General features: G+C 35.8%; 1 protein-coding gene across 1 annotated transcript; it reads left to right on the top strand.

Moving 5' to 3' along the window:
* The first annotated feature begins 6,498 nt into the window (after positions 1 to 6,498).
* On the top strand, positions 6,499 to 10,894 carry LOC107768517 (rhodanese-like domain-containing protein 4A, chloroplastic). Its single transcript, XM_016587651.2, has 4 exons — positions 6,499 to 7,616; positions 9,330 to 9,432; positions 9,774 to 10,013; positions 10,566 to 10,894. Exons 1-4 carry the CDS (start codon positions 6,946 to 6,948, stop codon positions 10,617 to 10,619), a joined length of 1,068 nt encoding a protein of 355 aa, XP_016443137.1. The 5' UTR covers positions 6,499 to 6,945; the 3' UTR covers positions 10,620 to 10,894.
* The last annotated feature ends 5,076 nt before the right edge of the window (positions 10,895 to 15,970 follow it).

Below are 15,970 nucleotides of genomic sequence, written 5' to 3'. Positions count from 1 at the left end.
ACTCTCACATCACTCACTACTGCCACTATAAGCAAAAGGTATTAGGTAAACACTACAACTAAGAACAAGTAGTGGGAACGAAGGACTACAAGCTACGAACCCGAGATCTAAAAACAACTCAAAGACACTACTACGAGAACGATAACACGAGCATACACTAGAACAATGAAGCTACCCCTTGCAAACATAGAATTAAAATGGATAGATGAAAACTTAAGCTTAAAACACTAATAGAAAAGATAGAAAAAGCAATCAATCCAACTACGAGTTACCTCAAGGCATCAAAATCTCAGATATTCTCAGCCAAAGAGACAATAAACCAATTACAGTAATTTAAACATCGATTCAAAAGCAGAAAAAGAAGGTGTGACATATGATTAACGAACCCGGGGAGATCGATTGTAGCAGAAGAATTGAATCTTGGATGATGATTACTTTTTTCATTTAACCAAAACAATGGAAAATCAAAAACAAAAAAGAAATTCTACACGATAGGGTTTGAAGAAGAGCAAATAGATACGAAACAAGAATTAGAGAAAACCTGCTCGTTACAAGGAACTGAGGAGATTCTACTTCACCACCAGTGAGATTTAACGGTGAGAGACGTCGAGGATGACGACAATTCAGAAAATTGAAGATTTGGAAATCTTTAAGCTCACAGTAGTAGAAATGATCCTTTCACAATATCACTAAAATATTAAAAAAATATTCGTGATAAAATTAAAGAAGTGCCTTAAGAACCTGGGGAGATCGATTGTAGCAGAATAATTGAATCTTGGATGATGATTACTTTTTTTATTTAACCACGGCTACGGAAAATAAAAAACAAAAAAGAAATTCTACAAGATAGGGTAATTATGACATGAAGGAAAAGGCAGAAATTGTGAAAATGTTCTGTGTGTATTTTTATTCACTGTAGCTTGTCTTTTATACAAATCTATGTATAGATACAAAAGAATGTAAATAAAATATTCCTATACACTTGTACTATTTCCTATTGGCAAAAATCTAATTAACTAACAGAAATATTCTGTACAATGTGTGTGAGCATGTGTGGTTCATGTGTAAACAATTCTAGACCCTTCTCATTTGAAAATGAGAAATATCAAATTGGATGGTTGTGATTTATTCATCTCTTATCAAATCAACGTCCCAGATGAAGTTAGATGAATTAGCATCAATGCTCATGATTTGGACACGTGTCTCTCTTCAAATAAGATTAGTGTCTCAGATATCTTCAGACATAAGCTCAAACAAATCCTTAGAGACTCTGAAATTTCTTTTCACTTCTTCTCCCCTCTTACTTCTTCTTCTCTCTTGTTTCTTCATTATTCTGTGAAGCATCTGTTGAATTAACATAAGGGTTCTTATCTTCAACATCCCCCTCAAGATGGAGGGGAGATAATGGACCCCCAGCTTGCTCAAAATATGGCGATAAGAACCCCCAGATAAGGGTTTGGTGAACAAATCGGCGAGCTGACAGTCCGAGGGAACAAAAGAGAGAGATATCAAACCACAAAGGAATTGCTGACGAACAAAGTGGCAATCGAGTTCCACATGTTTGTTGCGTTCATGAAAGACTGAGTTGCGAGCTATGTGGATCGCAGCCTGGCTATCGGAATGGATAGGAACTGGTAAAGTAGATGGATTGTGAGATCCCCCAACTGACGAACGAGCCAAGTGATCTCTGCTGTTACTCAACGCATGGAACGATATTCAGCTTCAGCAGATGACAAAGAAATGGAAGCCTTCTTTTTGGATTTCTAGGAAATAGGTGCACCTCCAAGGGTAATAAAAAACCCCACTGACTGAGCATCTAGAATCGCGACTTGCTGCCCAATCAGCATCGCAAAAAGCCAGCAAATCAAAAGAGGGGTGTGAGGAAAGGAGAATTCCTTGTGAGGGATCTGTGCGGAGGTATCTCAACACACATTGAGCAGCAGTATAATGGGAAATGCAAGGCTTTTGCATATATTGGTTGAGTGATAGAACAGTAAAAGAGAGGTCAGGTCTGGTGTTCGTCAAATAGTTAAGCTTACCAACTAGATGGCGATAAAGACTTGGGTTGTCCATTGGTTCCCCCAAATCTGCTTGAAGCTTGATGGAAGGTTCAAAAGGTGAAGAAATTCTGCTTCATGAACAGTCGAACTCTTGTAGCAGTTCTAAGGTAAATTTTCATTGGCTTATAATGAATCCCTGCTTTTCTCTGAGTATTTCCATGCCTAGAAAGTAATGAATATCCCCTAGATGTTTCATTTTGAATTCTGAATTGAGAAAACCAGTGATTTGTGTAATCTCTGTGGTATCATTCCTTGTGAGTAGGATATCGTCAACATATACTGCTAGGATAGAACAAGAGCACCATTGTGCTTATAGAAAAGGGAATAGTCATTGAGAGAACTAGAATATCCTTTAAAACTCAAAACTCCTGCAAGTTTGGCATACCACTATCTGGATGTCTGCTTTAACCCATAAGGGACTTCTTTAAGAGACAAACCTGATTTGGTTTAGGTGGAAGAACACTTGCAGGGAATTTCATATAGACCTCTTCTTGTAATTCTCTATGTAAAATGCATTATTCACATCAAGCTGTGACACCCTTCAACCTTTCTTCACAGCCACAGTCAAAAGGCACCTTATAGTTATCATTTTGACCACTGGAAAGAAGTTCAAAATAGTCAATCCCTTCTTTTTGAATGTCCCCCATCACTACTAACCTATCTTTAAACCTTTCTATAGTTCCATCTGAATGATGCTTTACCTTGTATACCCATTTACAAGGTAAAGCTTTCTTTCCTAGAGGCAAATCTACCACATCCCAAGTGTGGTTTAGTTGCAGAGCTGTAATTTCTGCATCCATGGCAGCTTTCCAACCTTGGTGATTAGAAGCATGTACATAGTTGCTAGGTCATAAATGGTAGATAGGGATTGAACCACATGTTGATTGGAAGGGGATAAAATTGTAAAAGAGAAAGCATTAGGAATAGCAGGCTGATTGAAGCAAGAATCAGTGAGATTAGAAAGAATAATAGCATTGCACACATAGTTTGTCAAATAGGCAGACCTTTGAGAAATTGTATCAGACTTTCTAATAGGTGGCGGAGGTGTGGGAATTACATTTCTGGATGTTGTGTGAGGGGGTGAGTAGGAAAGAATGTAAGATTCACTTGGGATTAGTGTGGGTTCAGCTTCAGAGTGAGGTGAAGAGTGTGGAACAATAAGTGAAATAGGGCTAGAACTAGATGTCCTAAGAGGTGTTGAATGAGTGTCTGAGAGAGGTGAATTTGGTGAGTGAGTAAGTTCTAGCTGTTATGAAGAAGATTTATCTCTGGGAGCTAGAGAGTAGGTATTGGGAGTTGGCATATCTGGTGCAAAAATATGAGTAGTGGGATTAGAACATGATGGAAAAAGGTGGAGGAGTGTGCTTGGTGAAAAGGAAAAAGATCCTCATGAAATTTTATGTTCCTGGAGACAAATACCCTTTTGTATCTATATCCAGTACCTTGTATCCCTTTTGTCCTTGTGCATATCCTAAGAATACACAAGTCTTGGCTCTAGGTTCAAATTTTCCTCTGTTCTGAGATAAGGTGAACACATAACACAAACATCCAAAACTTCTTAGAACCTCATATATAGGTTCTTTCCCAAATAGAACTGCATATGGTGTTTTCCCTTTCAATACCTTTGAGGGGAACCTGTTTATCAGAAATGTTATAGTTAAAACACATTCTCCCCAATATTGAAGAGGAATCTTGGATTGGAATAGTAATCCCCTAGCAATCTAGAAGATGTCTATGTTTCCTCTCAACTACCCCATTCTGTTGATGTGTAGCTACACAAGAGGTTTCATGAAGGATCCCTTGTTCTTGAAAGAATATGTATTCTTGTGTTCCCTTTCCCAATTCCCAAGCATTGTCTGATCTTACCCTTTTTACTTTCTTGTTGAACTTCCTTTCAACCATATAAAGAAAAGACTTTAAAACTGAAAAAGCATTGTTTTTGGTACTCAATAAGAAAGTCCAGGTTGCCCTACTAAAATTATCAACTATGGTCAAAAAATAGTTGTATCCATTATATGTAGTAGTCTTAAAGGGACCCCAAGTATCTATGTGAATGAGGTCAAATGGAGATGTAGTTCTGACTTGGTTAATGGGAAAAGGAAGCCTAGTTTGCCTTGCTTTAGCACAAATGTGACACACAGGATTAAAATCTGAAGGAAAATGAACAAAGCTAAATTTCTTCATTACTGAAAAGGGCAAATGCCCCAACCTTACATGCCATTGAGTTACATCTAAAACATCATTTGCAAAACTGAAACTGAAAATGAAACTTTACTAGGTACTAGACTGAAATCACTTCCTTTTGGAATGGAAATTACATTCTGACTAAATAGAATTCTAGACTCTGAAGTTCTAGGCTGGAGTAGATATAATTCATCTCTTACTTCACCAAAAACTTGTCCCCTCCTCATTAAAGGGACCTGCAATAGACATTCACTAGAAGTAAGATTGATGATGCATTTGAATTGAGTGCATAACTTATGAACAGATAACAAGTTATACTTGAAAGATGGAACATAAAGAACTCTTTCTAGGATCATATCTGGCTGAATGCAAACCTGCCCGTGTGACAAACAGTTGAAAAGAATTAGGCAAACTTATATGTAAAGGCACAAGTAGTGTTGTTAGAGTTAGGAAAGACTTGGAATCAAAACACATATGTTCTGAGGCACCTGAATCAATTATCCAAAAATAGCAAGACATGTTCCTGAATATTTGAGAATAGTACCAGCAACAACATTGACACTAATTTCTGAGGTTGCATTTCCTGTACTCCCCACCTGCACCTGTCTAATTATGTTAACCATTTCAAATACATGTTCCTTGCTGAAAAATTGTGCCTGATTGTTAAGGTTTGCTTCATTGTTCTTACCAGACTGTCCATCACCCTGCTGATCTGAAACTACAGCATTTGATTTTATTGCTTCTCCTTGAAAATTTTCACCCTTAGTGAATTGGAATTCATCGGGGAATCCTAAGTTGTAGCAATCAGCCCTTACATGTCCTATCTTTGAGCAATGGCTGCAAGTAACATTTGGATTAAATTTAGATTTCTTTGTCTTAGACTTACATTGTGTGTTTCCTGGCTTCTGCTGAGAACTCCAACCCTTTTGCATTTGGTTGTTTTTCTGTGGAAATTTGTTCTGTGATCCTACCATGAAGAAAGCCCCATCAGTAGGATATTGTGGGCTCATATAGATCTCCTTTTGGCTCTCATCTTGTAGTAAGAGTGAGTAAGTTTGATCCATGCCAGGAATAGGACTAAGCATTAAAATGTTTCCCCTTGCTTGTGCATAAGCATCATTCAGTCCCATTAGGAATTGAATGACCCTTTAATCTTCCATGAACTTAGCCATCTTCTTCTTTCCATCACAGTTACATGCACAAGAGCGCCCTAAGTGTGAGTTAAGTGAGTCTAGCTCATCCCATAGTCTCTTAAGAGTGGTGAAATATCCTGATATGCTGTTGTTTTCCTGAATTGTTTTTAAAATCTCCTTCTGCAGATGGTATAGCTTTGCTCCACTTGACTGCCCAAACCTGTGTTCCAGGCTGCTCAAAGCTCCTTAGCTGTTCTTGAGAAAATGACACTGTCACCTATTTCCTTGGTCAAAGAGTTGTGCAACCAAGAGGTGACCATGTCATTGGACCTACTCCACAATGGATAATTTTTGTCATCCACTGGTGGCTCGGCACAAGATCCATTGATGAAGCCAAGTTTGTTCTTGGCAGAGATTGCAATAAGGACAGATCTCTTCCATCGTGGGAATCATTTCCCATCGAAAGGTGTGCTCACAAGGCCCATTCCTGGAGTATCAGAAGAGTGTAAGTGATAAGGGTGATTGGAGTCATTGGTCACTCCACTGCTTTTGGATCCAGAGACAGAGATATCAGTTGCTGCTTCTGTACTAGTCATGATTGAATCCACAGATGGATAAGAGAAGGAAAATTTGATAAAAACTTAAGATGATTTCTGAATGGATCGGGCTAAATCTGCTCTGATACCATGAAGGAAAAGGCAGAAATTGTGAATATTTTCTGTGTGTATTTTTATTCACTGTAGCTTGTCTTTTATACAAATCTATGTATAGATATAAAAGAATGTAAATAAAATATTCATATACACTTGTACTATTTCCTATTGGCTAAAATCTAACTAACTAACAAAAATATTCTTTACAATGTGTGTGAGCACGTGTGGTTCACGTTTAAACAATTCTAGACCCTTCTCATCTGAAAATGAGAAATATCAAATTGGATAGCTGTGATTTATTCCTCTCTTATCAAATCAACGTCCCAGATGAAGTTAGATGAATTAGCATCAATGCTTATGATTTGGACACGTGTCTCTCTTCAAATAAGATTAGTCAAACAAAGTTTCTTTTCACTTCTTCTCCTCTCTTACTTCTTCTCCCTTGTTTCTTTATTATTCTGTGAAGCATTGTTGAATTAGCACAGGGGTTCTTATCTTCAACAGGGCATGTCATATTGAATATAAAAATATGTGGTAATTACCTTTCTACTAAATGAATACTCCTCTTTTTAGCTGACCTTTAAACTAAAAACGTATATATCCATGAAAAACTAATTTCAAAGTTTCTCAAGGTTGAAATTTCTATTAATTATACTTTTCAAGATTTTTCTATCCCCCTATTTTTACACTTTAATTATAAGAACCTTCTAATTCGCTTTATTAACTTCTGAAGTATTTAAATGCGAATCAATTGGAAATTTAATTCAATTTACTGAAAAGTAGTAATATTCCTTCCTGGAAAATAAATAGCAATTTGCCGTTATAAATGGCGCCACATCTTATCGTCTCCTTTTCCATATCAAATCCATTACATCTTTTCCATCCTTCTCAGTTCTTTTATCTCGGCTCCTTCTAATGGAGTCTCTTTCGGTAGGCATTTTAACTTCTTTACCTCTCCAAAATCACTTCAATACCAACAAATCCTCTCCAAAATCCCCATTTCCCAACTCTTCTCCCACTTTCCTCTGCAATTCACTCCAACTCAATTCCCCTAAAACCAAGAAAATCCGTCCCCTTTTACAAACAGAAGCCCCAATTCATCATTCTACAAAATCCCAACAAATCTTTCCAAAATTTCATCTCTCTTTCCTTTCTCTGGGTCTTTCTTTTCCTCTTACAACCTTTGCCGCTGAAACTGCAGTACCCACTGAAGAAATTCCCTTTAAAATCAACGTAGAAGCAATCTTGGTCTCTATTGATGAATTTTTCACCAAGTATCCATTTTTTGTTGCCGGGGTTACGTTTATCTGGCTCGTTGTGATCCCATTAGCTGAAGAGTACTTCCAAAAGTATAAGTTCATCTCCGCCGTTGATGCTTTTGGGAAGCTCCGAGATGACCCCAGTTCGCTGCTGATAGACGTTCGGGATAAGAAGAGCTTGGCTTATTTGCCTTCGCCCAATTTGATAATGTTGAATAAGAGTGTGGTGCAGGTTGAGTTCCGTGAAGGAGATGAAGATGCCTTTGTTAAGAGGGTGTTTGAGAATTTCAAGCAGCCGGAGAATACAACTGTTTGTGTTTTAGACAAGTAAGTGTTGTCAACATTATGTTTAATAAAATGCTTAGTGCATATTGTACCAATATATGTGAGAATTTTGCATTTTGGCCTTTGATGCTTCGTGCTTCATATGTTTTGTTTTGTTTTTATTTTTTGTTTTTTGGTTTGGTAAGATAGAGTAATTTCTTTGATGTGGTTCCTGTATGAGTCACATGGTATGTTCTTCTCAAACATGCAAGACTTCACAGGTAGCAAGTCTGTTGCATAGTAGGGCAATTATCACACAGGTAAACATAAGCATTTCAGTGATGATAATCGAGATTGTTATGTATATTGTCTTTTGGTTATTCACTTGCATAATCAATTTGGTCGTTGTGGTCGGACTCTATTATGGATTTCTGACCACATTCTCCATTGGGCCTTCTTGTCTTTTCCTTCTCCGAGCTCTGGTTATGGAAGAAGGAACCTAGAAGAAGGTTTCAAACAACTGATTATATTACGGGACAATTCATGATATTCATATCGATTTGTTATGTGCCTCTGCATCTAACGTTGGGTAGACCTCATACGATAACTGTCCTAGCTCTACCATGTCTTTTGTTTCATTTCTTCTAGAACAATCACAAACTTTTTTTATTATGGAGATTAGCAAGGTATGTTATAGACGCCACACTGAGCTGGATGATTCCAATTTTGAGTCCTCCATTTCTGACTATCTACCTGTTTTCTTCATCTGATTATGAGTTTGAAGTGGAGCATTTGACCTGCTGATGATATAAATTTTACCAGTCTCGGAATTGATTGACCTTTTCTATAAGCAGTTTTTTTATTGTCGAAATTTTCCCATGTAAATAGATATTAGCTGCTTTAGCACAGTAAGATATGGCAAGCTTTTGTGGCAATGTCTATTGGCTCGTTTGGGAAGAAAGATTGAAAGATTCTTACATATTGTTTTCTATTTGTCTATAATTATTACAGTGCTTCTATTTGGGATCAAACATCTTACGTACCATATATATGTGTGTGACTCTTTGCCTCTGGTAATATATGTGTATGTGTGCGCACATAGGGCGTAAGTAGGTGGTTCTTGTTTGTTTTTGTGTCATTTAAGGAGTATAGACACGTAGGGAGATTGGGAGGTTCTAGCTTTGTGCCCGCCATTATATTTTCCAGATGAACTTGCAAATTTCTCTCGTGATCCTTCTTCCTCATTAAATCAAAAAACTCTTTTAATTTATGAAAGTGCAATTGCTATTGTAAAGTAAGATCTGAGGTGGAGCTATGATTTGATGCTTCCTTGGTTATCGAAGTAGTGGCAGGTGTAAATGCCCTTTCCACCTTAGTTTTATCCTTCTAAGTTACCTCACATTCTCATTATCATTATTAAAAAAGTTACCTCACGTTCTGTCTCTGATGATTCTTTGGGTGATCATGAGGCTTACTTTGTTACCAATATGTCAACCCAATATAATGTCTTTATTAATCAGCCTTGTAATTAGGTTTTACCATCAGATAGCTGCTGCAAAGAAAAGGAGAGAATAGTTAAGTTTCCCATTTAATGAACATGTATATGTTGAATATGTCTCCTCTCCTAGAGAGAGTTGGCTTTATGGCCTCTGCTCCGGTAAACACTGGATGTTTTTATAGATAGATAGCTATAATAGCAGATAGTGACATAGTAACACTCAACTGTTTGAGCGGTTTTAAGAGTTTGACGGATATCTTCTTTTATGTGGAAGGTAGTTTTGATGGAAACTCAATCAAAGTGGCTGAGCTATTGGTAAAAAATGGTCTTAAAGAGGCTTATGCTATCCGAGGTGGGATAAGAGGCAAGAAAGGATGGCAGGTATTCTTCCTTTCTTCCAAGTAGTTTGAGTTAGGCTGATTTAATCTCTTCATTCATGTCCAACTGCATCTTCTTGCGTATGTATGTTTGCAAGTAGTTGTTTTTATATTCTTCGCGTAGAATTCTGTCACTCATAAATGATGAGAGATTCCAAGAGTTTTTGGGTCCTGATAACCTGCATCTTACCTTGCCTTATTGGCGACCTAATAGATTTGGCCTTAGGCACTTTAACTTTATGTTGCTGGTCTTTGGAATGATATCAGAAGCTTGATGCTTTAGTTATCAGAAACTCTGCACGGAATTATTTCATCTTTTTCAGTTACGTTTATTTTTTCTTTTAGGAGATCCAAGAAACCCTTCTCCCTCCATCTGTTCATATCTATGCCAAGAAGAAGGTCAAAGGAATGCAACAGCAAGACAGCAATGATGGGGTGATTCAAGCAAATGAAATTAACAGTCAATCTCCATCTGCTATAGGCGTGACCCAAGTTGAGCAGATAAGCAATGGTTCCATTAAGAAGTCTGTTGACTCAACCTCAGCGACAAAATGTGGTCCTAGATCATCATCCCCATATCCAAATGTATGCTCTCTCTCTCTCTCTCTCTCTCTCTCTCTCTCTCTCTCTCTTTGATTAAACATCCATGAGCAAGTGTCTGAGATTGCAAAGCTATTAAACTACTATCTTTAACCTCAAGAGTAGTGGAAGGGTGCTTGGGACAATTCTCAAATGCCGCTTGCTGCTTCAGCATCCAAGTTGGCTGTCTCATAGAGACTGTAATGTACTCTTTTATGCTTTAGGTTGTTGGTCTGAACGGGGAGTCTGCCACACCTGTCCCAACTGTGTATAAATCTTTCTCAAAATATAATTACCTGACCCTCCCTGCATCTCACGGTAGCCAGCAGTTGAAAGTTCCAAACTCACCAAAGTAGAACCATTATTTCTTATGTCTCATTTCCTCTCGGTGTGGTGATCTCAGTCAGTTTAGGTCATGTACTAATGCTAAAAATGGTTTTGGGGAACTTCTTTCTCCTCTTTGCACACAACCATCAATTTGCTTTTTGCTGGCAATAACTTTAGGCTTGTGCATTCTCTCAATTGGTTTATTGACACTGTTATCTTTATATCTTGCAGTACCCTGATTTGAAGCCCCCGTCATCACCTACTCCTTCAAAGCCTCAAAGTTGACGGCAGTTGCATGCATGTTGCTTTTTCGATGCCTCATATCTCGTCGATCATGTGAATGGCATAATCTTTGCCATGTATCAGCTGCAGCTTGACACCAATATCTTCCTGAAGAGAGCATGACAGATGCACGCTGATTTAACGAAGCAAATAATGGCTCTGATTTATGCTCGATTACCATGGGATTGCAGAATTACTTCTACAGTTCAGTTTTGGGCAATTGCATGTATCAACAAGCTAAACATGCTAATGGATTTAGTTATTCTCAATGCTATCCATATTCCAGAGCAATTTTCGTATTTTATACATACATGTTCTTGTCGGAGAGGGGACCATACGTTAAATTACCAAGATAATTAGAACAAACCAATTTAATCAGGAAATTGAGGTACTTGTAATGTGATACAAGGGATGTGATTTCCATCAATTGGTTTGAGTGAGATAGCACTATGGGAAAGAAAGAGGACATAACTTTGAGAGTCTGAGTAGGTAGATAATAGCTAGACTTTAGCAACATAATTAACTGACGAAATACATGTCAAAAAGAAGGAAAAGAACATAATTAACCTATGAACTTTAAAGAAGGGTATTACTTATTTGAGAACCATCCAGTTTCTAAGCAAAGGTGAAAGTATCATTTACTCTATCATCTAACCAAATGTCTTGGGGGTAAAAAATCACTTTTAATTGCTGAAACTATTTGTGTTAATAAACAAACACGTGTTTGAATGAAGTGCTAAAATTGTTAACAATCAATAGGTGTGTGTGATAAAAAAGTCTTGATAATGCAAGATATGCATTCTATGTTGCAGGAGTGACACAAGAGTTTAAAGCTCAGATAATGCAAGATATGTATTCTATGTTGCAGGAGTGACACAAGAGTTTAAAGCTCAGATAATGCAAGATATGCATTTCACTATTGGGGAGATGCCATTCAAATATTTGGATATTCCATTGTCTTCAAGGAAATTTTCTATTCATCAGTGTCTACCCTTAGTTGAAAAGATAATTGCTAGAATTCAATGTTGGACCACTAAGTTCCTCTCATACAGTGGAAGAGTGCAGCTCATCAAGAGTATACTGTTCGAGATGCAGACATATTGGGCACAAGTGTTCCTACTGCCTAAGAAGATTTTGAGTATGGTGACAAATGCATGTAGGAATTTTTTGTGGACAGGAAACAATGAATACTCAAGAAGAGCCTTAATAGCCTGGAGTACAGTATGCCTTCCCAAAGCAGCAGGAGGATTAAATATATTGGACTTCTTTACATGGAATAAAGCTGCAATCTACAAGCTACTGTGGGCAGTGGGTAAAAAGGACAAACTGTGGGTTCAATGGATCCATAGTATATACATAAAGGGCAGGGAGCTGAACAATATGTCATCCCCAAGCCAAGCCAGCTGATTAGTGAGGAAGATATTTGATGCAAGGAAATGGTTGACTCAATATGGGAATGTGATGGACTACCTTGAATCATTTGAAGATAAAGAGAAGTTCAGCATCAAGAAGGCCTATCAATCCTTTATACCTACATCTCCAAAAGTTTCATGGAAAAGTTTGACCCTAGTGAAAGGAATTATTCCTAGGCATTAGTTTATTCTATGGCTGACAGTTCATAAAAAGTTATCAACAGTGGACAGACTACAGAAATGAGGAATTAAAGTGATGCAAGACTGTGTTTTATGTAATACAAATGCAGTAGAGACATTGGAGCATCTATTCTTTTATTGCGATTATTCAAAGCATATATGGAGCTCATTGCTACACTGGTTAGGGGAGAAGAGACCAGTCAGAGGATGGGATGATGAGGTATGTGGGCATCCAAAAGAACTAATAACTCTCGAGCAAGAGCAGGTATCATTGGTTTCTTATTTGCAGCAAGTATATACCACATATGGGCTGAGAGGAATGCAAGAAGATTCAGAAATCAGAGACGAGAAAGCAGGCAGCTGATCAAGGAGATTACAATGCAGCTACATATATATGGTCAGAAGAATGACAAATGGTAGCAACAATTGGATGGCCTGAACAATTACCCAATATAGATGTTAAAGAATTAATCATGTTATCACTAGTTATTGACAATAATTGTAGAAGTTAGCTAGATAAGGAACAATTAGAATAGTTATAGAGATTACTGAGAGCTGGCTCATGAGTCTAATGAGTCCTTTGTACATATTGATATACTTGGTTAAATAAAAAAATTTAGTTTAACCAAAAAAAAAAAGTCTTGATAAGATCGGTATTTTTTTTAACACTAAATTACCCTTTAAAATTGCTTATAATAAAGATTTTTACGAGGAGAAGGTCCAATGGTGAAAAAGTTACGGAGAGGAAGCTAGAACTTTTTTTTTTTGGAAATGGTATTTCATGGATTACAAAAGGTATTAGAGATAAAATAGTAAATATTTTGGTCAAAGAAAAAATATCATAAATTAAAAAAAAAACTATAAAAAAGGCTTGATTAACTTATGACTTTTGGTGCTTTTGATTTTTTAACATTTACTCATACTCATCCAAACACTCTTAATTTTTACGTCGAATCAAATGAATATATCATTAAAAGAAATATTTGATTTAGAATTAAATTGAAGTTTAAAAAGTTTTGTGGAAACTCCATATGAACTTCCGGCTGATAATTACTAGTACTTCGTATGGACCATATCTTAGTCTTTGGCGCCTCTTCTTGAAAATCTCTAACTGAACTCAAAAGTCAAAACACCAATAAGCTGATTCTGAAATTTTCGAATTTTCACTGCCGATATATTTTATCTCAAGATTCTATTATTACCGTCAAAGAGGTATTCTCTAATTTCCAGCAATCTCTCTGTATATTTGCAGAGGTCAATACCTATCTGTTGTTGTTCCTGTAATTCGCTATGTTAAATTTGAGTTAAAATTTATTAATCAATGATTACATAAATTGTGTTATGATAAATATCACATTATGGTGGATGTCTACTCTTCTTCCATGATTTTCATTTCAAATGCTTAATGACATATTCAATGACATATTTTGTATGTTCAATGACATATTCCATGACATATTTTCTTCACTTTTTATGCCTATATAAATGCCTTGTAATAGATAGGAAAATACACACAATTGAAGAAGAAAATCTCTTCCTTCTCTTTATCTCCATTTCTTGTTCATGTTTTACTAAATTGCTTATATTTCTTGTTCATGTTTTACTAAATCGCTTTTATTTTATAACACGTTATCAGCACGAAACTCTAACCAAATTGAAAGGATCGATAGCCCATTTTATGATGGAACTATGAATAACCAACAACCTTGAATCAAGTTGGTTGAGCCAATAAAACCTGGGCATTTCGTATGTCATATCAATATTGAGTTTGCTTCTTGCTGTCCAGCAGTGAGTATTATTTTTAATTATACCATAAATTGTGTATTTAGCTTATGTTAAAATTTAAGATTTGTTGTTGCTTTGGTTAGAAAATAGTAAGCTTTGATTTTAAATTTTCATGCATGTATGGTTGTGTATGTCCGCTAATTTTGTTCCTAGTTCTAAGATTAATCTTATACAAATATAACATCATGCTATCATTAATTTGTTATGATATTAAAAGATCTTTGTGAAATATTAAAAGGCATTCTGGTGATGTTAGGCCATAATGAGGTTACTTGATATTGTTTTTGTTTTCAAGTGTATTTTCTTACTGAATTTAAGTACTTGGGTACACCTAACATAATGCATTATTATACATTATTATGCAATATAACATGATATACTACACTAGCTACATGTAACTATTTATTTTGACAAGCTTACATACAGAATATTAGTACACATGAAGATACTATGTAGGTATAGATTTTACGATATTAAATTTTTTTTTTAGGTGCACTTATAATTCTTTTATGTGGTCAATCTAGAAAAGTGATATACTTCAATTTTGGCAGTAAAATATATATTACGCTAAATAATATTTTGCTTTAGACACATGAAAGATAATAATAGTTATATCATTGTCCATTAACTAATTAAATGCACATATCATCAATCTAAGTTGATTACTTCTTCAAAATTATCCTTAAAAATAATAACTTTGAGGAGCAATAATATTTGTTGAGCTTTAATATCCCAATTGAGATATGTAATTGTATGGCTATCCGTTAATTAACTTTATATATCTTATGATAAAATAGTTCAATTTTTGGATTAAATTAAATATGTGATAAGGTGATGCAGATACTAGACGATTTTTCACTTATAATTGTTGGGCGTGGTAATATTGTAAAGTCTTATGATGACTGGATATAATAATGTCATTGGTTGAGGTAAAGACAATGGGTTTAAGCCCCATCGCACTATGATGATAAGAGTTGGGTTTGAGTCCCAACTCATTACGGCCTAACATGCCTTTATATGGGTAAGGCATTGGGTTTGAGTCTCAATGCACCATATTGATGATACAATGATGACTAAAGAAAAATAATATATTTTTCATGAAAAAGCATGAAGTTTGTCCCACTTGATTTGCTTCATTCTTGAAGTGAATGTGATAACGGTGCATAATAAGTCTAAATAAAGATAAGTGGTTGACCAATGAACGTCGGTGTGCCAAAGATTAAATAATAACAATCATCATTATGGTAATTGTAAAAAGGAGAACAATAAGGGTTCTCAAAATGATCCTTCAAAGGTGAAAGAATATGTATCAATATGGTATGTTAATATGAGACACGTTCACATGATTATAGTATATTCGTTGAAAATGTGACGTGTGATAAGCATTGTAAATGCAGGCTCATTCCTGAAAGTAAATGTTGAAATATATACGTGATAAAAATTATGCATAAGAATGTGCTTATGCATGGTTGGATAAATACCACAACTCACCTCTAAGGGAGGTTTGAGAGAAATAAAGATAATGAATATTACAATATGGTTACATGAATATCTCATTGGTCGCGTTCATGTGATACGCCAAATATTATTTTGACATGCCTTATAAAAGTTATTAAAGGCAAAATTAAAGCAATAAATGATTTTGCTTATGATGATTCTGACCATGACAATTTATTATGATATAAGTTTCTCCGTGAAGGAGACATTTACCATATGAATGGTATGATAAAAGATCTTGTAGTACAAAAGTTGTTAAGAGCTCCGAAAAAACTAATTTGTTACTACTGGGATGAATAAAATTATTCATGACATTGATATTGTAAAGTCTCAAAAGAAACTTTTTGAGTTTCAAATGTATAAGTCAAAGTGGTTGTCATATTGAGACAATAAATAAAAGGAAGATTGAATATCTTCTCTATAATCATACCAGGTAAATATGAAAGGTTACCCGATTTTATTTCTATTTGAACTACACAA

The sequence above is a fragment of the Nicotiana tabacum genome, chromosome 22 (genome assembly GCF_000715075.1).
Source record: "Nicotiana tabacum cultivar K326 chromosome 22, ASM71507v2, whole genome shotgun sequence".
Lineage (NCBI taxonomy): Eukaryota > Viridiplantae > Streptophyta > Magnoliopsida > Solanales > Solanaceae > Nicotiana > Nicotiana tabacum.
Note: the sequence above shows the minus strand (reverse complement) of the source record. Positions and strands in the feature narration are given on the sequence as shown.

What these genes read in the sequence shown, in the direction of transcription:
- LOC107768517 (XM_016587651.2), top strand. Translation starts at nt 6,946, where the DNA reads ATGGAGTCTCTTTCGGTAGGCATTTTAACTTCTTTACCTCTCCAAAAT. An exon ending in ACTGTTTGTGTTTTAGACAA is followed by an intron (nt 7,617 to 9,329) that starts GTAAGTGTTGTC and finishes TGTGGAAGGTAG; the next exon opens with TTTTGATGGAAACTCAATCA. An exon ending in GAGGCAAGAAAGGATGGCAG is followed by an intron (nt 9,433 to 9,773) that starts GTATTCTTCCTT and finishes TTTTTCTTTTAG; the next exon opens with GAGATCCAAGAAACCCTTCT.